General features: G+C 35.8%; 1 protein-coding gene across 1 annotated transcript in view; it reads right to left on the bottom strand.

Annotated features, from left to right (window-relative positions):
* NPAS3 (neuronal PAS domain protein 3) overlaps nucleotides 1-23,573 on the bottom strand; it is a 625,842-nt gene that overhangs the window by 415,115 nt on the left and 187,154 nt on the right. The window contains exon 3 of the mRNA XM_010583986.1: nucleotides 23,046-23,290. Within this exon, the coding sequence (XP_010582288.1) occupies nucleotides 23,046-23,290 (245 nt within the window). The remainder of the gene's footprint in view (nucleotides 1-23,045; nucleotides 23,291-23,573) is intronic.

Below are 23,573 nucleotides of genomic sequence, written 5' to 3'. Positions count from 1 at the left end.
ATGTCTAGAACCTTGTTTAAGAAAACTATTCACCATGCAAAGTTTTAAATGCACAGTATCAAAGAATAATTTTTGACATTTTGATTCATACATGCTTATAAAGCTCCAAGACAACATGGTTTAATTATAAAACATATTTCTACTGCCTTAGTCATGCCAATTAAATTTGATTGGATACTTTCTTTATTCAACAAGCCCCTTTCATGTCATTTTAATTTACTGTCAAAGCAGCCTGAATATTGGAAACTAAATTATTTACTACAGCCCATAAGCCAATAATGTTCCATTTGTCTCGTACAGAGGGAGACTAGACTAACAAGATTATTAAGGACATTACTTGTAATAGCGAATGTCCTTCACTTTATTTGAGCTTCATGCTGTGCTTTCAGAGATCATACTTCAAAAGAGCTCCATTTCATTCCATCACAGAACCTCTGATATAAATTATTCTTTGCTAGCTTTGTAATACTCTGATCATAGAGAAAGTGGACCTGATCTTGTTGGGTAAAAACAGAGGCTTCTTTTCTAAGATAACTACATAGTTTATTTGTCCTCAACACCTTTGATCCTCTCCCTTGTGCCAATAATGCAGACCAGGCAGAAATCAGCTGAATTTATCATACAATGATAACATCTCAGAGATTTAACTCACAAGGGCTTTGGTTGTCTTTGCAATGATTTCAAACCAAATTCTGCAATCTAAACGTATGTGGTTAAAGTCAGGCTTGTAAGTTCTTAAAAACAGGGTGTAGAGAATGCAATAAATGTAATGCAGAACAGACTTCAGGAAACCAACAGATCTAGCATTTCACAAAAAGAGACTTGAAAAATAGAATACAAATTGTCTAAGACATAAGCCTGTCATACAGACTGATAAATTGATAAAGGATTACAAACACAAAGAAAGACTGAAAAGATAAGAAGCTGGGGAAGGTAATTCTTGTCCTAATGTTAGATCCACTCTTTGCCTTTTTGTTATGACTCAAGTTCAGCAAGACTCTCAAATAGATTACTAACTCAAAGCAAATGAATAATCTTGTTTAACCCAATGGAACTGCTTACATGCCTAAAGTTAAGCACGTTTACATCTTTTTCTTAATTGATGAGTTTTGTTATTTATGATACTGGAAAGTATTTCGAAGAATCAAAAAATGGCACAGAGAAGTAGAAAGGTTTTTGAAAAACTGACTAGGAAAACCCTTCAACTTTAGAAAAAGACAGCTAGCCTATGGGAAAAAAACTCCTTCAAGAACTTCAAGAACATACGGTAATTCCTCTATCCTCACATACACACACAAGAAAAACACCCAACCTTATGCAATGTACTGCATGCTGAATTTCAGATACCAGCATTAATGGGGAAGATACATAATTATTAAATACTAGCCCCGTTTCTTCTGCATACAACACTGACTATCCTGAGTTAAGGAGAAAAATTTGAAATAGTTGTGAAAAAAGTAACTTAGGATATAGCTTAGGGTCAATACTTGAAGTCTTGCCTACTTACTAACACTTGTGAAAACTGTGATTATGTTGAGTTGCCTATTTTCATCCATTTTAATTACCTTTTGTTTTTACGATGTAGATACACTCTGAAAACTCACATGATACAACATGATAGCTATGAAAGAGGAAGAAGACAACTAAGATACAAGTCTTTTTATATCTGTCAAAAAAATGGTGGAATACCCAAATAGTTTAAATTCTTAAAAATCTTAAAGACCTTGGAAACATTCACAAAAATACAGTCAAGTATAAATTTCTTAATTTAATCTACTAAGGACGGACTTTCATCAGTATTTCTGTATGCCTCTTAGGTTATCTGTTCAGGACATTCACTAGTCAGAAGCTTTTACATGATGATAAACAAAACAAAGTTCCTGAATATGCAGAAATAAAAAGTAGGAAAAGACAGCAGCAATGCTTTATTGACAAAAGCACTTTCTTACTATGGAAGAGGGCATAAGGTGATAATTTAGTGTTCCAGCACAGATTTACTGGATAATGGCCAAATATTTCAAAGCAAACACAGCTGTAATGTTTATGTTAAAAACAACAGGCTATGACGGCAGTCAGTCAGACATTCTGTATCCTTCAAGTACTGAAAATAAATAATTTCTTTTCACACAATAGAGAGATTACTAAAGTGTAACATGACAGAAACCTCTGAGAAAATGGTGTCCTCCTTATAGGAAGGATTTCTTATTTGCTTTTTTGAGTGACTCTTAAAGACAATCCCACTCAGCAGCATCACTTAATGATTTTAATGAAATCAGACCTGAAACTTAGCATGCTACTAATAATACTACTGCTGTTAATGCCAAAATCCATAAGAATGGAGAGAAGTTTCAGTTCTTTCTATCTTCAAGACCATTTTGAGTCTTTTTTACAAACCTGGATTGGAACCGTATATGTTATACATAGAAACAGTACATGAGAATAATTACAATCTGCTCCTGACAACTGAGAAGGAATTTTGCAGAGTTTGAGTCTACAAAATCAGATATAGGAAACAAACACTCTCTTTTTATTTTCTATGTTAGTATGTGGCACCTCTATTTCAGATCATCTGTCTTAGTACAAATTTACTGGGACATACAAAATGAAAAATAACTCAGTGGCCCACATAAAAAAACTTACTGTAATATTTATATATTGAAATGTACTTTATGACTCTACTACACTTACGATATACTTCCCTATGAATGTTTAAATAAAGATGTTCCTAAGGCTTACAGTGTACTTACCAAAACCCAGAAAATTTAATAAGATAGACAATCTTAAAAATAATTCAGATTACAGAATTTTTATTTTTCATTTTTAGATTCCATTATCAAGAGCTGTTAAATCTAGATGTATTTCAACCACTTGAAAGTTAAAAACACATATTCACACTTGATGGTTTTTATTCATTTGACATATACTGACAGACAAGAATTCAATGAGCATTCCTTTCAAGCCTTTGAGAAGGTGCTATATATCAGTTACTCACACGGGACAAAAAAATATTTCCTAGCTCAGCTAAGAAGAGTGAAAGAAAAATTGGGAATTAACAAACAAACAAACAAACAAACAAACCCCCGAAAACACCAAGCCTGAATTCAGAGGATAAATCCCATAATGTCCATGTAATTTCGTATGAATCAACAGCATAGATTCTAAATGTTAAGCCGAGTCTTACAAGCGGTAATCCTTGTGTGCCTCCTGAATTGTCGCTGCTTTGTCTTCATGTCACTAATACTTTTGTAGCTCATGAGCTGATCAATGTTTTAATCCTTTTTTTTAAAATACATTTTTAAAGAAATGTGCTAAGAATGCATAAGAGATTCTCATTTTCTGCAGGAAAAAGCATAAATGCAGTATTAAAAAGAAAAAAACCAAGCAACCCTCACTGAAATATATATTGCAGTCCTATATATGGCACATTAATACATGTCTATTAATACATGTAAGTTCTTAAGTACTTTATGCGTGTGTGTATCTAATTAAACACAGCTATGCATTAATGTATATGTAATATAGGCGTGAACATAAAATATAAAAATATACTATATTCAAAGTAGTCATTAAGATTCATTCTAGCAGTTCCATCCCTGGGAATACACATATATGTCTAACAAATGAATATGGTCCCCATACATACATATACACACACACACACTCTTATATGTATCACCAGGATACGTGTAATAGGAACTGGAACTCAGCTGAGGGAATTTTGAAATTCAGTCTGCTGGGTTTTATCCCAAACATTTATTTTGTATGGGCCTAGGTGATAGGAAACACTTCCTTTTTTATATTCACGTAGGTTTTTTGAAAAACAGCAAAGCTAAAGTAATTCAATGGTAAATTAGGCCTTGTAAGGCTATATAGAAAGATGTTCAACAAGTAGTTTCATGTCACTTTCCTCGATTTATGTTACAGATATGTTTGTATTAAAACACAAAAAGGATGAATTCTTTAACATTTCTGTATAAAAAATTATGTGCATAAACTAATGTGGTTTTTTTCCTGATTGAACTTTATACACCATGTTCCATTTTGACTGAAACAGTGGAATAACTAGCATGTTGCCTCTCTGAAGCCGAAAGCAATTTCCTTTTCTAATTTTAGTTATGCAAAGCCTATGGGCATCATCAGCATTTAGTAATTAGTTTTATAATTACTGCTGTTTTGCTCACTGTCATTCAATTTTTCTTACAACATGGTCTGGGATTGAAACATCCCACATCCACAGCTGTGTAAATTGCCATCCATTTATAAGACAAAAAAAGTAACATTCAACATACATCATTATTCAGTCAAGAATGTGTTATTGGTACTTAGGTGATGCTTTGAGTACATAAGCTGCCCAGTAAAATACAAAGAAAAATATAATGCAAATACTTAGTAAATGCTATATAAGACAGGAAAGTCTCGAAAATCTAAATTGGAAATAAAATAATTTCCATTAAATAATATTTCAGTCTATCATTGATCAATATCCATTCCAAACATAGAAAAAAAGAATATCGTTTTAGTTTAAAGAAATAAATGGGTACTGAGCTGAAAACCAGTCAATTTCATATTTGCTGATATTGTAATTTGATCATTATTGTTAGAAGAATTTATAGTCTGGCAACTAACTACAAAGTCATCTAACCTAGAATTACTTATGGATACAGTGTCAATACATTTAGACATGATATTACAAAATATTTTACATCCTTGACCAGTTAATTTTATGAATCCTAAAAATACAAATGGATTTTGATACATGTTCGTTTAAACCCAGCAATTTGTCTTACTGATGTTATACCCCCACAAAATTACAGATTGACTAGAATTCTTACATTACTGTTTTACAAACATTATATTTCAAAATTTATAATTCTTTGAAATTTCTAATTTGAAATATGTTAATTATGAGTTTTTAAAGGCTAGAAATGCAATAGCCAAATAAGAATGAAAAAATCCATGTCCTCTTCTTAAAATAAGAATTTCTTCAGTGAGCAAGAAGTGTTTTATTTTCTAGAACATGTCTGTTTCAAAAAAATAATCATGGTGAGAAGAAAATTCCCATGAAAGGTTCTGCCAGTGTCAATCAGCTACCATGGATGCCAACCTGCTAGAGCAGAGCTGTGCTTTTAGAGGGAACCATCTTCCCTCAGCAGTGGTGAGACCAGAGACCACCAGCGCGAGTGCTCAGAACGGGACATCAGCAATGGGACGATTCATACTTGCAATTCTCTCCTGCCTACCAGAAAGCAGAATATAGTCCTTTTAATCTTATTCCCTATCCTTTGTCAGGCTTAGCTAGAAGAAAAGAGCTGCTAATAAGCATAAAGCTGTCATACAGAGAGGGCAAGATTGTGCTCAGCCCAGTGAAGGGGTAGAGGAGATACTCCACTGCAGACGAAAAATTTAGGCAGATTGCCTTCCAGGATTTTTGCAGCAGTGTCCTCTATTTTATGTTTTGTGACTCAGCTAGATTCTTATAATTTTGTCTCAAGTGAATCAATGAGGAGGAGAAAAATAATTCTAAACATTTTTCGCTATTCTTTTTATTGAAAAAAAATCTGGGTTTAGAATACTTTTTAGTGAATATATAGCATTCAGTACAACCCGAGTCAGAAAATTCATTGTTTTCCCAAAGAGTAAAATTTTAGACCCTTAAACAAAGCCTGAAAAATCAAAACAAAGCTTTGCCTCCAGTCATCTACAGAGTATGGGATGAGAAGATCCTCAGAGTCAAGACTCAAGCAATCGCAGTAGTGGTTACTTATTGTTCCTCCAGCCCTTACTAACTATTCTTACCTATCGCTCCCTACAGATTAACAGTTACAGTCTACTCCATGCCCACCTTCACTAACCAGGTCTATAGCTTGCAAATTGCCTTGGTGGGCCTCTCAATCTTATCCCTGCTGCAGGAAGGCAGTAGACTTCACTTACACAAGGTTACCAGCAAGGCTGTGCCATTGACACAAGGCAGAGCTCCTCGGGGGCTGCACACCCCACCGCAGTCTGCCCAGCTCCTGCTTTGGCTTGACCCGCTGTAGTCCGGCAAAACCACAGTCTCTCTGAAGGCCACAAAATGGCAAGGTTATCTGTCCACGGGGACACAGGTCTGTCAGGAAATCTCCAACAAAAACATGAAGTATACCCTTGAAGGACTGATGTTTACACACCACACCAACTGGCTTTCATCTTTTCTGAATCTTTGCGTGTTTCTACTTTTACAATGGCAGAACTCTTCAAAGCAACAAAGGGGGTTTTTGAGTTTTTCTGTTGGGTTTGGAGTGTTTTGGGTTTTTTTTGTTGTTGTTGTTGTTTTTTTTCTTAGTATATGAAAACCCGTGTATGGACAAATACCATTACCATCTGCGTCTTCATTCCTTAAAAAGAAACACAGGAAAGGAACCATATTGTGCATAATTTTTGAGTAGAAGAAATAATGTCCATTTCTGAACCTCTGAAAACATATAACCAGTTGGGAGATTATCTGGCTATATGCAACTAGTTCACTCTTTCAGGAAACAAACAAACAAACAAAGAAATCCCCAGATATCCAAACACAAAATCTGTGAAATACAAATTTGTGGGCTCAGTTACAGAAACACATAGATCCACATGCAAAGCTTTTTTATCTCTGAAATATGTAGCAACACTTTTACTGAAATACTGCAGGAAAAACTCCTGAATTAAACCAGATTATATCTAACAGAAAAACTGAAGTATTTTGTGCATTTAATACACCATTCAAGCTAGATGAAAAGCATGCCATACACTATGCCTTCCACTTACTTGAATGAAATACTACACAGTATTTCAAAAAAAGCTGCAAAATGTCCTCTTCACATATTGTTCAGGACAGCTTTTACTAATCCACAGGAGTATCATTACAGAAAGACATTTTAGAAGCTAGAATAACTGATTAACTGGAACCTATTTAGGTGCCTGTTTACACACAAGGACACAATTTGGTGGTGAAAAGCTGGGAGAGGGGGTTGAGCTACCCTTCCTGCACTCTTAACAGGGAAAGCTGCTTTGGGAATTCTGCACCTGTAAGTCAAAGGGCCTGAAAATCCCCTCTTCCCTTTGGATGGACCCAGTAAAACATTGCAAAGTGGGAATAGAGGATTCACTATGGAAGAAATGCTGTCTGACTGATGGAGCAGATAACATAAGTTATTAGCTGTAACACTGTCTTTTTTGCTAGCTTTTGAATATACTCTGCAATAACAGGTGCAAAGTATTTTGAGATGTTCAAATTACAATTCTCATATAAATGTGAAAAAGTAATATTGTGTATCCCAGAAACCTCTTCATTCATAAAATATTCCTGGCCATATGTCTGTAAACTAACAGCAATCACCAAAATGGCATGAAACATGGCACAAAAAAGTGTGAAAAATAACACATGACATAGATCTGATACATCTTCAGGGAGAAGTTGCAGGGGAAAACACTCCAACGCTAGCAACGTTCAGTGGCTATCAGAAATTTATTTCTTCTCATTTTGTCAGTGCCTATTAATCCCAACTATACTGACAGTCAAAGGTTAAAAAAGGGAATAAATTAACATTATTGTCAATCATTACGTACAGAAGAATAATTAACTCAGTATGTTTATTTATCTACTTTTGCTACTTGATTAAATGAATGATTGATGACAGGTTCCTTGTTTTCTTTTCCTTCTTTTTGTCAGTATAAATGATCAGTATGAAACTAAATGGAGACATTAAATTGAAATTGTTAGAAGCATAAAATATACTACAGATGGATTCAGATTATTTCAACTTTCTTGTTACTCTGTTGTAACTTACTAAAATACATTTATATATACACAAAGAACCCCACTAATAGCAGAAATAATCTGTAACCTGACTTACTTTCCTCTCAAATATTAGATATTAATATTTAGGTTTCCCTTTTAAAAGAGTGTTTTAAAAGTTCTGTAGAGAAGTCTTGCAAATGAATGCAGTTATCCAATTTATCCATGGATAACTCATAACCAACAGTGTGTGCAAAGAGGCCAAAGCATTCTTAAATGCTGGCTAGTGTTCCAAGTAACACAACCCTAGTAAGTAGTTTTTGGGAAGAAATTAGGGCAAATACGGGTACGGTAAATTGAAAAATTGTCATTTGGAGAACATGAGATGAGGGAAGAAAGTAACAGAGATAGAGGGTCAATTCCCTCTTCAGTCTGCCTGTAAGAGTACACCCAATCTCCTCCCAGCAGCCTTCTGTTGGGCAGGGCAGTGGTGAGTGATATCACTTCAGATCCAAGGGTTTTCTTTTCTTACTTAACAAACAAGAAGCAAGACCTAAAGTTCTGATATTGCTTCCTTTAATGTAGCATAGAATTGAAGGAATTGCCCCAAATTTTTGAGGACAGATGAAATCCCAAGCCTCTGAAGTAAGGACTGAAGCACGGTTTCCCCTGAGCTGACCAAAGATTGCTGGCTGGGCTAGGAAAGTTAACTGAATGCAACTGCAGTTTTGGAAAGTTAAAGGAAGCGACCCAGAAGTCTGAGGAGACAGCTTTTGTATGGGATTAAACAGAAAGTAAAATATCTTTCTCCCAAAGCAATTCACAGCAGTAAATGGCTGAGAGCTTGAAACCTTTTTCTGTTACTTACAGAATTTACTGTTGAGAACACAAACTGAAGGAAGTCACCAGCAAAACCTGCAACTTCATTTACACTTGTGAAGAAACTACTTGCCTCTGAAGAAGCCACTTTTTCTTAAAGACAAGGCTCATGTCTTTTCATTACTTGGAAGTACTAGAGACAGCTGAACTCAAATCATGCAGATAGGCTGAGTCGACTCAATTCTAATTTTGAACCAAGAGAAGTCTGGATTCAGAGTTATTTTCTTCCTATTTCCATACAAATTCTCGTTCCAGTTAATATGCTGTCTTAGGAGGTGAGTTACTTTTCCTTGCAGAGCCCTAACTTCTGTGCACCACAATACTAGGGTTGTGATTGTGTGCGTGTGTGTAGAGGTGACTTTGGGGCAGGTCTGGGTGGAAGGAAACCTTTTGTGCATGCTTAGGAAGGATCTCCTGAGCTGACTTAGTTTGGCTGTGCTCCAGTTTCTTTTGTCCAGATATGAAATTGATGCCAATGCAAGTTGCCTGAATAAGACAGGTACCAGACTGAAAGGTGGCATAAGGAACTCTTCGGGCAATCCTGGACAGATGTTAGTCTCCAGAGATGTTCCGAATTCTGTAGGTAAGCTAACATCGCACTTGTACCTATCCTGGCCCATTCAATATCGTACTGTGAAAGCCACTTTCCCCAGAAGATTACTTCCCCAATCTCACCTTGCGGTACTTTCTCTCTAAGTTCAGTTCTCTCTACTACAGCCTATTCCTACTGAAATAATTATGACTTTGAAACAAAATGCAAACCAAGGGTAACCTTCAGCATTCACCATTATTCCTGAGAATTTACCTCTCGACATTGTTCAAGCCTTATCAGCAAAAGGAATCCAGAACCACCACAATGAGAGAGAAATTCATGTTAATTCCCAAAGTAAAAAAAAAAAAAAAAAAGCCATTCATATTACATCAAAATGCATATCAAATATATGTCACTGGGATAAACCAGAGAATACCACACTGGAATAGATACTGCAATTTTTACTTCAGGCTTTTATGACACTGTTACTGAAATATTGTGTTCAGCTGTGGTTTCTTCCATTGTGAAAATGTGTTAGAAAATTGGATAGGACTCAAGTAAGAGCTACAAGAGTGATTAGACTTCTGAAAGTCATTCCCTACAGTGAAAGACTAAGAAAGCTCGATTTATTTAGTTACTGAAAAGAAGGTTAAGAGGATCACAATACCTACATGTGGAAGAGATTTCTGACAGTAGGCAGCTCATTAATCTAGTGAAAAAGGCATAACGAGATCCAGTGTTTGGAAGCTGAAGCTGAAATAAGACTACATATGAGGCACACTTTTTTCACAGTGACAGTAATTAACCATTGGAACAACCTGCCCAGGGATGTAGTTGATTCTTTATCATCTAAATGCTTTACATCAACATTAGATACTTTCCAAAGAGATAAACCTGTATCTCAAACAGATGCAGAAAATACTGGATGAGGTTCTCTGTCTAGGGTCTGCAAGAAGTCAGACTGGATGCTTATCACAGCTGCTCAAGACTGTACCTCAACAAAACAGTTCTGCAAGTGCTCTGCACTTCAAGAGCAAATCATCTCACGACCATCATATCTATCATCCCTTAGTGTGCAGTTCAATTCAGACTGAACAGAGGCTGTCACCAAAATTCACCTTCCTATTTGGCAGGTGAAATAACAACCCTTTCAGGACAGATATGAGCATCTTCAAAGATCATCCTGTGCCATGTTCACTATCTGGCATCATCACTGCTGGAGACCAGATTACAGCAAAACTGCCAGTAAGCACACACTGGAAAGCTGTTTGAGCACTGGCTTTGCCTGATGCTTCTACCCAAGAAACATCTGTTGGGCTCAGTCCAAGCTAGTGATGGGCGAGTCAATATGTAGACCTTGTAAAATGTTGGAGCTTTTAGTCTCAAGGCTGCCAAATGGCCTCTCAACATAGCTGTCTGCATGAAGAATACAGTTCCTAAATGTTTAATGAGCTTGTTGGAGAATCAACAGTCTCCATGAGGCTGTTGAAGAAACTAATTACAAAAGCAAAATGTATGATGAGGTTAGGTGAGCTGTTAATTTTCCTCTCAGTTCCTTAGTAATATTTGTGAAAGAAAACTTGCCCTTTAAGTCTTAAGGACAGGATGTTGGAGCAACAGAATAGCAGAGAAAAAAAAAAAGCACAGCGACAGAAACTACAGAGAGCAGGACAAGAAGAGTAAGTAACAGCGTTTATGCACAAAATAAGCAGAAACAGCCTGACGTATAAGGGTAAAGAGAAAACAGTGTGCTAAAGTATTAAATAAACAACCAAAATATTTATCTTCAGAAGAAGAAAATAAACACCCCATTTCTTCATTTCTAGGAAGGGACAGAAAGAAACATTTAAAATGTAAACAAAAATAAACACTATGCCCTCAGAATGTGGTATGAGGGTGGAAGTCCACAGAAAATCACACCTGACTTGCCATACAGTATACTTGCTACAGGCTTCTGTAGGTTTTTTTAGAATACCTTGTTATTCTAATTTTTTTCTTGTGACACTTAAAAGATTGGTAATGGACTACAAAATCTTTAAAAAATACTGAAGGGATTTTTTTCTAAGATATACCTAATTAAGACAAGGTAACACAGAGTTTTGATATAAAATGGATTAGCAATATTCCTCCTATTTACTTGCCTCATTATCTACCCTGAGTGTAAATCTTAATGTTATTCTGAAAATTCTCTCCTCACAGACATGGGTTAAATTTCCTAATGAAAAGCTCATTAAATACAGTATTCTTGCAAAGGATGTGAAGATAGCATTATTGCTTAAGAACTGGACTCTTAGTCTTGGGATGTGGGAAGAGGGCTCTATTCCCTGCTCTACCACACACTTCTCGTGATACTGAACAAGTCACTCTTGGCTGGCTTTGCAAATGTGCTCAGCAGCTGCTTCTTATGATCAGATTACCAAAGTGCTGAAATCTTTTGAAAATCTGGCTATTTATTTTGCTGCTGAATAGGATCAGAGATCTTTTGAAATCTGGCCCCAGTTGGGGTGCTGCGCTCTTTTGAAAAGCGAGCCTTAAATCTGTATATGCCTCAATTTCTCTATTAGCATTATCAGCACTGTTCCGCTTCATCAGGAAGATGAGAAACAGCTAGCATATACAGCAATTCAAATTTGAAAGGGGATATATAAACGTAGCTGCTCTGATAGTTGTAGAAACGTCATACGTACTTAAAAAAGCAAACAAAAAACCCAGTTCTTTATTTTTCCTAAACCTTTACACAACTGTGGTTTTCTATAAATTTGAAGTGAGGTAACGTTGACAATATTATTCTGCTTGCTATAGGTAATGTTTGGAAATTGTCCATATGTATAAAAATGTGAACAAAAATATTTCTACCTCTTCCTTTTATATTATGAATATGCATTTAATGACTTTCCAGATGATGAAGTAAGACACGAAATTTTGTACTTGCATGTGGCATCACCCCATGCAAAGCAAAGCAGAAACAATTTTTATATGATACAAGTAGAACGCAAAGTGACAACACACACATGCTTGTGCAGATGCACTCTGCTAACTCTGCAAGTAAGAATTATAGGGAGTGACGTGCTCAAGCACTGAAATTAAGGTAAGCATTTTCTAACAGTTCCATTTACAAGGAAGACTGTGGCACAACTGGAGTTAAGCAGTTTATTAGGGTTTTGCCTTTCTTTCCTTCCCTATGAACAGAAATCACAGTATGACTAAAACCTTTGAAATTAAAAATATTCACCTTGGCTTAAAAGATAGCAAATAAACAGAAAAGATGTTTCTTAAGGGAGCTCAATATTTTAAAACAACACCTAAGTCCCCAACTGCGTGGAGATTCTTATTTGCTTGCAATCTTGGATAGATATAGAGGCTTACATGTTCTCTAAATTCTAAGCTCTCTATGAAGGGTGTTCTTTAATTACAGACAGCTAATGAAAACAGTTTTTACTGATCTCTCTAATGTCCTGGGAAAGTCTTTACTATGGATTCATTGTATTCTACTTTATATCCCTGATTGAAATGGGAGACCACAAGAGCATAGGGATTTGGTGGAAACTCGATTTCCTTCCTCTGGCTTCAAAGAGAACAGTTGCAGAAATTAAGCTGCGTTGATAGTGTGGTCAAACTTTGGTCAGACTGTGGTTATACTTGCATCTTACATAGATAGAAAATCACCGCACTTTGGTTTTTAAAATTGCTGGGTCTACCTTCAGTATCTAAATCTTGCTCTCCTGACCACAGGTATCCAATATAACTATTACATGAAAATAAGAATTATTATTAAATCCATATACTTCAAACTTCATTCCCAGGGCTCTGACTATTATTTACTCTAAATACTGTGACAGTCACTTTGAAAAATACTAATAAATATATAACTGCAAACATATGAGATGGGAAACACAGATTTACTCTTTCCATTTAAAAAAAGAGTTTGTGTGTTTTCTTTCACTTGAGGCAAAATATTTTCTTTGAGTCATAATTTTTTACTTGTAATATAAAGTGATGTAACTCTTGGTAAAAGAAATCTTATAAAAGCCTATTCATTCACACTATTTTATTCCCTCTTGTCTACGTACTAATAAGGACATGGCTCCCTGTCTGGTTTTTTTTTTTGTTTGGTTTCAGGTTGGGTTTTTTTGTTTGTTTTTTTTAAGGTCTCTGCCACATTCATTATCATTTAGTTAATCTATTTCTTCAGCTCTTCATGGAGATGTATTTATTATCTCTGCAATAGACTCAACAAGGTCTAAAAGAAGCAGTCATTCAACTGGAGATACATGGTAGAAGTTCAGATGACGCAGAAAACCAATAAACTACATTAATAGAAGAAACAAAGGCTAAGCTCTATTGAATTTCACAGGACTTTGAGTATGTCCTTACATTCTCTGCTCAGCTGAGGAGACTAAGGTATGATAGCTATACTGAAACTGTGAAATCCAACCACAAGATCCAATTGCTCAACCACTTTCTTTTGCAATATGGAGCACTACAATACTAAGCTTTACTGAGGCTCTGTCCAAAATAGTCTTCATAGCAAAGGCACTTTTCTTCTGTTTAGAAAAGAACAAAAAGACAAACAAAAGCTCTATTGGATATTGCAATCTACAGATAGCAACAGCCTTTTTTTCATTTTACGTATCAAAAACTACAGCAGTGATTACTTTTTGTCTGTTTCTGATTACTAAAAGCAAAAAGCAGAACAAGAGCTTTTGGCACACCGGATTTATTGCACATCTGTAATTGTCTAACCCCATCATGTGCATTATTTGAAAAAGTTATGTAGACTGCACATACAATTGAAGATATTCATGCTTCTAAAAAAGACCACCTGGAGCTAACCCATACAACATAAAACATGAATGTAAAAATCATATGGAAACATTTTATTAAGAGCTTTGGAAAAGTGGACTGTCATGGCACTGACTTTTACATAGAAACGTCTACTGAATGAAAATCCATATCATTATATAATGACAAGAAATTAACTTGTTCTTAATCTGAAAGTTTTCCCTGGCTTATTGTACCATCATCACCAAGGCTGGAGCCAATGTAACTGTTGTACTCTTCTCCCTCCAACATATTTACCTCTGCAATCTGAAGCCCACGCTCTTGCCAAACCCACTCAGCCAATATTGTCAATGTTCTCAACCATGAACTATAATGACAATGCCCACCATCTTCTAGCTGGAATGAGGAAGGTATGTTCTCAACTCAGGAGCGAATCTTGAATGACGCAGCGAGGATTACTGTGCACAGAAAGACATGCACATTGAAGGAAGAAAAAATGGAGTGAAAAGTTAAAAAAAAAAAACCTTTTTGAGTTTCTTTTAAATATTAATATTCTTCACCAGGTTGTTTTCATTACCAAGACTGCATTGAGAATGCAAACACGTAGAGAAAAATACAGGACTACAAAAAGGAAAGTCAACACTGGAAGCTGAGTACAAGAGGAAGACATTATGCATATTTGGTGTTCCAGCTAAGGACTGGAGAGAAAGAAAAAAAAAAAATAGAAAGAATGCCTAAGAAAAAGAAACTGTATTAAAAGAACATAATGAAAATGCAAACCCAACCAAGTCAGTGTAACAGCACAAGTAAAAGGAAGATGAATTGCAGTGTAATAGAATGGAAAATACAGTAGTGGCTGGGAGTGAGAAAAAAGACATTAAAGTCACCTGGTTCTATTTCCTTGCTCTTAAAAACACTTACTGTTTGGTTATTTTCCTATTTAATTGTTAAGTTGTAAGGTGGAGTTCCAGCAATAAACAACTCTTACAGGGACTGACATCTGATTGACAACATTTTAGAAAGAGTATTAATTTGTTACCCGCAGTAAATGTTTTGTGTCTCCACAGAAGTGATGGATAGAACTTTTTACGATACAAATAAAGCACCATGAGAAACTAAATCATTCTATCATTTCTGCTAGCAGAACTGGAAGGATCAGGTATGTTCTTTTTATGCCTTTGTTCATGCAAAAAGGGAGAGCTGAACTTGAAATGCTTTTCCCATCATGCCTGTTCTGCATCACAAGAAAACCAAAACCTTTTAAAGTCTTGTAACAAAATTAACTACAAAGCAACAACCAGTAGCTTGGAGTTTAGGACAGCAAAGATAAAAATGAATATAACAATAATAATATATTCCATTTCATTATACTGAAATAAATAAATTTTAGGAGGTTTGACTTACAAAGCTGCAGATCATTGTCTATGATCCAAACATCACTGTAGTTTGCAAATTTTAAAACAGCACTTATGCCATGTTCACTCCCAGTTCATTGATGATCATGCCCAGAGTGGTTTCTGCAGAAAGCCACAGAAACTCCTTTCTTAATACTATCTTTCACTTTGGTCTGCTTTCCAAGACCCATCAGTTATACAGTTAACGTGTTTAGGTTGGTTCTGCCAATATAATGCTCTTCCAGTGTTTTAAAACCATAATTCTTACACACTAGTAAGTCAAATGCCTTACAAATACTTCAGTATACAATGCATATCCTAGTTAACTGGACTTACAATTTCAGAAAATTAAGCTGGGTTTGTTTTCTAAGAATTACTTTCCATTTATCCACGTTTGTTGAAAAAATATACAATCTTACTTTTATCCCTTTAGTGGAAGAATTTACCCAATATTTTGCCTACAACTGCTTTGAGGCTAAGACAGCTCAGTACTGCAAACTTCACAACACCAGCAGTGCAAAGAATGGATGACGCTGAAAGTTGTATCAGGCCGATATCAGAGGTAATCCGATCCTTGTCTGAAGAACACATAAAAGACAATTTATTTGACAGTTCTGGAATGTCTGAGAAACACTGCAAGCTGAGATTCAGGATGATGATGCCCAAGAGTTTCAGGGTCCCTTGCTTGTACCTTGGGAGGTAACCTACTGAAGCAACACAGAACTATGGCAACCAGAGTGGGGCAATGCCAGTGGATATTACTGAGACGTCAGGGGTTTCCCCGCCCTGTTGGGAAGATCTGCTTTTTTTGGCACATCTAAGAATTATACCCATTTGTTTTTCAGGTAGTTCTAAAGTTTGATTCAGACACTAAAGAAAGATTTCTTGTTTCTCCAGCAGTAAAGACAGAGATGGCATTCATCAGGTATGGGTATGATTCAAACATGGGGCAGGCAGTTCTTAGAGCCTCATGCTTGGGACTCCAGCATTTGGATTCCAGGGGCAGAATGCTTTTGCACAAGGAGCTTGAAGGAGAAACTAGGAGGAACGAACAAGATGACAAAACCCACATTTTGATCAAGAAGTTATGACATAGAATCATACAATCATTTAGGTTGGAAAAGACCTTTAAGGTCCTCGAGTCCAACTGTAAACCTAAACCTAACACTTCCAAGTCCACCAAACTATGAACTGACAGCAGAATTCTCTTCCCCAAGTTTTTGTATTGTTGATGATTATGATTGTATATGCTCCCTGAACACTGCCATTAACACTAACCTGAACTATAAAGACCTGTAGAATGGATTCTGTACAGGCAAGCACTTAAAGAAACCTGTATGAAGCTCTCCTGCCTTTCCTGCATCAGTAGAAATTTTACTATACCTTACTGCTAATGAGCCTATACCATTGCCAGAATTGTTTCCATTGCTAATACACATAAACCTGACTTTTCTTTAATTTTTCTAATCCTGCTAGATTTTTCCTTAATGTCTCTGCTTGTCTTTGTCAACTTTCTGCACCTCAGACATTCCAGTTTATCTTAATTGCTATATATTTCCCTTTTATTCCCAAAGTTTTACATAAATACACATACATATTTTTTTTCAAATTATTGATTTCACTTTAATTCTGAAAAAGGATGCAGTTTTATAATTTTCAGGTGCATAGGAAACCATAATTTCATAAATTTTTCTTCAAGAGTTCTAGTCAACTTTCATTCTAATTTTTCCATCAAAATTTTTCCTCACAATCAATTTCACATGTAAGTTTCCCCATTAGGCAATTAGTCCCTCAAAAGCACTGAATATATTGGTTGGCACCCTCCTCCATTTGCAGAGATTGAAAGCAATCAGGTCATGATCACTTGTCACTAGGCAACCACCAACTCCGAGTCCAGTGTTCAATTCGTCTTATCTATCACAATGAGATTCAAACAGAGCTACCGCATTTTGGGTTCCAAATCTTTCATACTAGAAAACCATCAATAATTCTCACAAAGAACATTAATGTTTTACCACTGACTGTCTGAAATTTCCAGCACTTGTTTCCTACATTCAAACAACACCTAATCATCTTTTTTTTAACCTATGTAACAGGTCAATGACTGAGCTACCTACTCCTATGGCTGCACTGACCCTCTGGCTACATAAAGAGGTTTACAATGGATAGGCATTATGTTTACAATCAGTGTTTGATACTGGTACACAGTCAGAGCACTTTATAGTGGCCTACACATAAACAGGAATTAGATTCTCATAAGAGTAAGAAAAACATCTGCAAGATAGGGAGAAGTAAATTATGGCGCTATCAAAAATTCTCCAGCACAAGAGCATAAGTTCCACACGAAGTGAGACGGCCAGATTTGGAGACCCTTTTCATAACAAGCCATACCACCAATTCATCTGTGTTACACTGTTATCATCTGATTGACATTTCCACCTCTTAACAGTGAAAAACAATGTCTTAGGCCACAAACACTGGGGAAGAAAGTAATCCTTATTTCTTTGCCCCTATAGATGGTTTCCCTGAGACAGAATTGTGTGGTGGTTTAGAAGAGAAGGCAGCTCCTAGTGTAAGGCTTGTGTGGTTTGGCAGGGAAAGGCTTGTACTATCTTGCATCTCCTGCTCAGGAGACAACACTCAGTTTAAAATATAAAAGACTAACAACAGGTAATGTTATTTAAAGGGTTTCTACAATAAGATTGTTCAGAAGAGAACCATTTATTTGTCTCTTAAAAATGCATACATATCCAGCATAAAAATTATTAGAAAAAGGTACTTAAATTAATGAAAGTAATGCCACTTGACATTTGGGATAACAATTATCATTATTGCTTATTTTATTTCCCAGAGAATTCAAATTGCTGGACTTATTTCCTCGACCCCAAGTTCCATAGTATGATAAGACATCAAGTTCATGTTCAACCTATACTTACATACTTTGCTTATGTTAAGAATGGATCCTTTGAAAAACATGCTAGTTTGAAGGAAACAGGAGTAATTTTGATTTAAAGTATAATTTTTCTTCTTGTGATTATCAAAACATTTTGTTTTATTTCATTACCAATGCAGAATTGAAGTAACATTGAATGCTTTATTGCAAGTAACATGTCAGAGTCATAGTTACATTGGACTAGAACAATTTGGACAAGAAAAATTTCAGTTCACCACAAACACTTTTGACAGCATCTGATTTCTTTTCATACTGATATATGTTAATTCCAGAACACAGATGTGTAAAACTACCTAATTGCAGAACACATAACGCTAAAAGACGACAGCTAAACTAAAGGTGACATTCTCGCGCAATCTACCAGTCAGTCAGTACTATTTACTGAAGTCCTTTTCACTCCTCAGCTAGAATGTGCCATTCACCTCTTCTCTTACAGAAGATAAGTAAGATTATTTTATTTATGTAACCTAAAATGTAAAGATTTGGCTTAAAAAACCAAAAAAACCCAAAAAACCCAAACCTCATGATAAACCCACTTCTAACTTGAGATTGTGGATAATCCCACAATTACATTTTTCATTCAAAGAAAAGACACACCCAAAGTTGTTTTACATACTCTAGTTTCCATATGTCACATCATTAAGCAGGATGTTAAACTCACGGCCTTGCACAAACACTTGTATCTTTAAAGACAGAAATGAAAACCTCACTTCAGCTAAAAAGGAATGAAAATCTAATAACTGTTTTGATGTTATCATGGCAAATTTCCAGGATAAGGATTTGCAAAATTAGGCACAGACTGCTGGGTTTAATTGCTGCTTCAAAAAAGCCAGAAATGGCAAACACTCTGTTCAAGACAAAGAGTCACGACCCCCCTTTTTGTAGTGACAGTGGTCCTGAGTCAGTACCAGCATCCCAGAGATTGCCCAGAAAGGAAATACATGGCATGACTTTACATGGGCCAAAGACATTCAGCACACCAGAGAACATCACAGTGCCTCACACTCCTCCTCTTCCCTTCCTCTCTTCACTTGAAAAGAAGGAAGAAAACATGGCTTGGTAAAAACACCTACAACACAGCAGAAAAGAACATAAAAAGCTGCATGATCTTTGAACAATTTCAGCAACAGTTTATGCTAAAAATATAAAGAAATTTGGAGTCAATCATTTGAAGACAATATTCCAGAATATGAAGGGTCTCACAGGAGTCTGATGTTGGAAAAGGACGAAAGGCCCTGGTAAGGGTCAGGCAATCAGAACGCACAAGAGGACTTCAAGTGCCATGCCATGTAAAGCACCACTTACTGGCTGAACACACAGTATACGCTATAAAAATGCTCCCATTCCCAGATCAGAACTTTCAGAAAACTCAACTAGGAGTGCAAAAAATTGATCAGCAGCTCATTTAGTGTTCTCCCTGGAACATAACCCTTAAATATCAGGGTCAAACAAAGACTTTTGGAGGGATGGAACCAGAGAAGAATAGTACTGTTATTCACAATATATTGTATGTAGTATGCAAAGAATAACAATTGACTACTGACTCTAAATAACTTTTTGCTTATTTTTCTGCCATATAAGATTCATGTCCTGGTCTTTAAGAACTGTAATCTTGAAACAAATTTGCTGCAAGTTGTGTGCATATTTGTTTACAAGGACTAATACTTCCTACATACAGAAAGCCTTAGACAATGTACCAAAAAAAATTGACTGAAATCTGCTGTATTAGAAGATGGAAAATTTATCCATTTTTAGCAAATGTCAAATCATTGGCTATTGCTTTTAAGATTAATAAAAGATATAATGATTTCTAGATAGCCTCTAAATAAAGATTACTATGAATGGAGAAATGATTTACCAATAGTCACCACAATGAGATTTCTTTAAAGGTTACAATCATCAGTTATTTAGCTGAAACACTGCTGAGAATGCCTGGTCATTTCTTGAATAATGCATAATGTTCATTGTAGATTTGATCTGTATTATAACAATACATATATATCTAAAATAATGGAGAAAACTATCTGTTACTTTCCAATTGCTCAAAATATTTCCATGAAGTAATTGACTCTGAAAATATTACATGGAATTACCTGAGTGTTCATTTGCAAGCACAACTTGTAGTGATCGCTATACAATAGGCATAAGAAAACAAACTCATCAGCCTTTATAGACTTTTAAGAAAAGCTGTGATAAATACAGGGCAGAGTAAAGGACCTTCCTGAAATACTAAATTAAAATTATTAAATTGCTGTACAGTACTGGGGGCCAAATTTAAAACTAAGCTTTGAAATTTAATTATTAACACAAGCAGACCAACACATTTGGGGGAAGAGCGGGGGGGGGGGGGGGAGGGGGCAGAAAAAAGCAGTTGCCTACACAATGTAACTACCTCATATAATTTTCCAAATACCTTTAAGTCTATTCAGAAGACTGCTTGGGCACGTACAAAGTATGATGTCTAGTGTTTTATTGTAGGATTAGCAACCATACTTCACGTGAAGCTGCAAGCTATTTATGTGAGCTTGTTTATCCATATGAACTTCTTCAAGGGCAGCAAAAAGTAACCTTAATAAATGAAAATTAATTTCTTTTGATGTAATTTCATGAATGTTTGATCAGAGTGTGTTAACAGGTTTCTATGTAAGGAGAACTGGTGAAGTAATAAAATATACCTTTACTATACAGTTAAAGCTGCTTATGGGGAATTCTCACACAATGAAACACTGTTTCATCAAGCATTATTTCAATACACTGACACATAAATAATATAATCCTAGTTAGTATAAAGCTGAATACTCAAACAGGGAAGGAGAAGAGCAAAAATTCTTCCCCAGCTCCCCCACACCCCATATGCCTAGAGGAATGGGAACTATATCACCAGATGGGGGGAGAAGCAGGATTATTATATCAGATAGGGTGAAAAGACATTAAATATTGACCTAGCTTTTTTATAGGGAGAAATGTGATAATCTAGGCCAGACTATTTATGCTGTCATCCATGAATAAGGTTTTGTTCACCCTTAAAATTCTTTTCTTCATTAGAATCTTTGCACAAAAAGGAAGCTACAATATTCAAGTATATACTCCACAAGAGGATAATGAAAAACAGATCCCAGATACTCTGAAAACATACATAGAGATCTGCAGAGATCAGACTTTCCGTAATATGGGACAGCACTGTATGTCTGTTAGCTACAGGAACTTTGGGAGGAATTATTTATTTTATCAGACACATCATAGATCGTACAGCAGAGTCCCACTTTACATCCGCCTTGAAACACCATTTAATTGCCTAAGAATAAACTCTCATCTTGGAAAAAATGGGGAACATTTGCATATTATATCAGAAGCCTGATGAACCATGTTACACTTATGCTCTGGATGATGTAATTACCACCTTTTTTTTTCTCCATGAAAATTATATATGATGTGGCAGATAATATAAATGAAATATATGCAATGACACAAATATGTCCAGCTACTAAATCATCAGCCTGAAAGTCCTTTGTTTTTTGCCCTCCATGTCTATCTCTGTCCGTTGAAAATTATAACTTTCCTTAACTAGTATTGCTTCCTTTAAATGCAAGAGCAGGTAAAAGCCCTTTGCACCATCAATATCAGTAACACTTCATGGGCAGTTGTGGGCTGATAAATAAGATTCTATTTCCTTCTCCTCCTTCCACCCTTAAAGGTGGCTTTTTCTTTTGCCTCATGGTATATAGAGTCTATCTAGTTTAGTGCAGATGAAGAGTTCAAGCTTCATAATGTGTGGAAAAAAACCCTGAAGTGCTCAAATCTCATATGCCTCTTTCCAAAATAAGTTTCCTCCAAAATATGAGATCAGTAGCTAAAATAAAACAGGGTAGTCTTCTGTGCTGTCAAAGCCAGGACAACCACAATTCCCAGGTTTTGGTAACTTTGAGTTCTGTTAATGTAACTTGCTCCCTAATTTAAAATACTTATCAGACAGCAAGACCACACTCATCTACATAAGTAGCGTGAGTAAAAACAAAAAAATAAAAAAAAAAAAGTCCAGCTTACGTAAGTCATTGGAAACACTATTGAGGACCAACACGCACACAGCTCTAAAATAAGTGTCTGATTCCTCTATTACCTGACTTTTGTGGCAACTCATGTCTAAAACATTGATTTTGCTGCCCAACTGTTTATTTGAGCATGAAAAGAGGGTGTTTAAAATTTCAGCTGAAATGTTGATAGATGCCTACTGGCTCAGAAGTCAAAATAATTTCTATACACTTTACAAGATGATAAATAAAATCCTAGCCTATAACGTGAAGATTTAAAAATTCGGATGTGATGCTCTCGAACTTCAGAAATACATGATTCTGCCTTTAAGGTTTAGCCAGAGAATTAAGAGACCGAGTCCTCAAAGCAAGGAATAATGCCATGCTCCTCTCAAATGCATCCTTATATAAAATACTAAAACAAAGCAACACAATCATTGCTAAATAACTTCAAACAATTTAGTCTACGTCACCCAGAAGACTTACAGCTGTAATAGTTACATCAATAGGTTTGTTGTTAAATTAAAAAAAAAAAATAATAAAATAAGAGGTTTATTTCACCTTCACATGGTGTCTTTCTCATGCAGACCTCAGATTTCCACATTTGTATCCCTTTAAAGGATTTGATATGCAGGGAAAGAAGAAAGGATGATGGTAAAAATTTCAATTTAGAGGTTACTAAAGGCTGCCATATTCGATACTATACAACATATTTACTCCATACCTTTTACTGATGTATTAGGTGGAGGTCCTTCCATTCTCAAGTTCCATGGAGGATCACCTTGATTAGCAAAGTCCCTCATTTTCAGATAGCTAATTGTAAGTCGGATGATGGATGCCTTGTCAAGCTGGCTGGTAATGGCTGCAGGCAGCGGCAACAACTTTGCCAACTCATAGAATTCAAAATTCTCCTTTCCCCGGCGAGACCGAGCAGCATCTCGGGACTTTTCCTTCCTCAAAGCTTGTAAACTGAAAGAAAATAAACAAAATAGGACATTCATCAATATTAGTGTTCTGTCCCATTTAATCAATTTGCTTTTTCACTGCTGGTCTTCTATACAAATTACCACTTTTTCAAAATGCTCGAGTCTATCAGGATATATTTAATGGTACTCCAGTCTTTGAATGATTAAAACTAATGATAATATTTGAGTTTCAGTGGTAGCCAACATATTAAGTAACTACTCCCAACTCACTTCAGCCACTTTCTTCTTAGCCTGCCCTTCCTTCTTCTGCTGCCAGTCGCAAGAAA

The sequence above is a fragment of the Haliaeetus leucocephalus genome, unplaced genomic scaffold (genome assembly GCF_000737465.1).
Source record: "Haliaeetus leucocephalus isolate CR32 unplaced genomic scaffold, Haliaeetus_leucocephalus-4.0 Scaffold932, whole genome shotgun sequence".
Classification (NCBI taxonomy): Eukaryota; Metazoa; Chordata; class Aves; order Accipitriformes; family Accipitridae; genus Haliaeetus; species Haliaeetus leucocephalus.
This window is presented reverse-complemented; position numbering and strand designations above follow the sequence as displayed.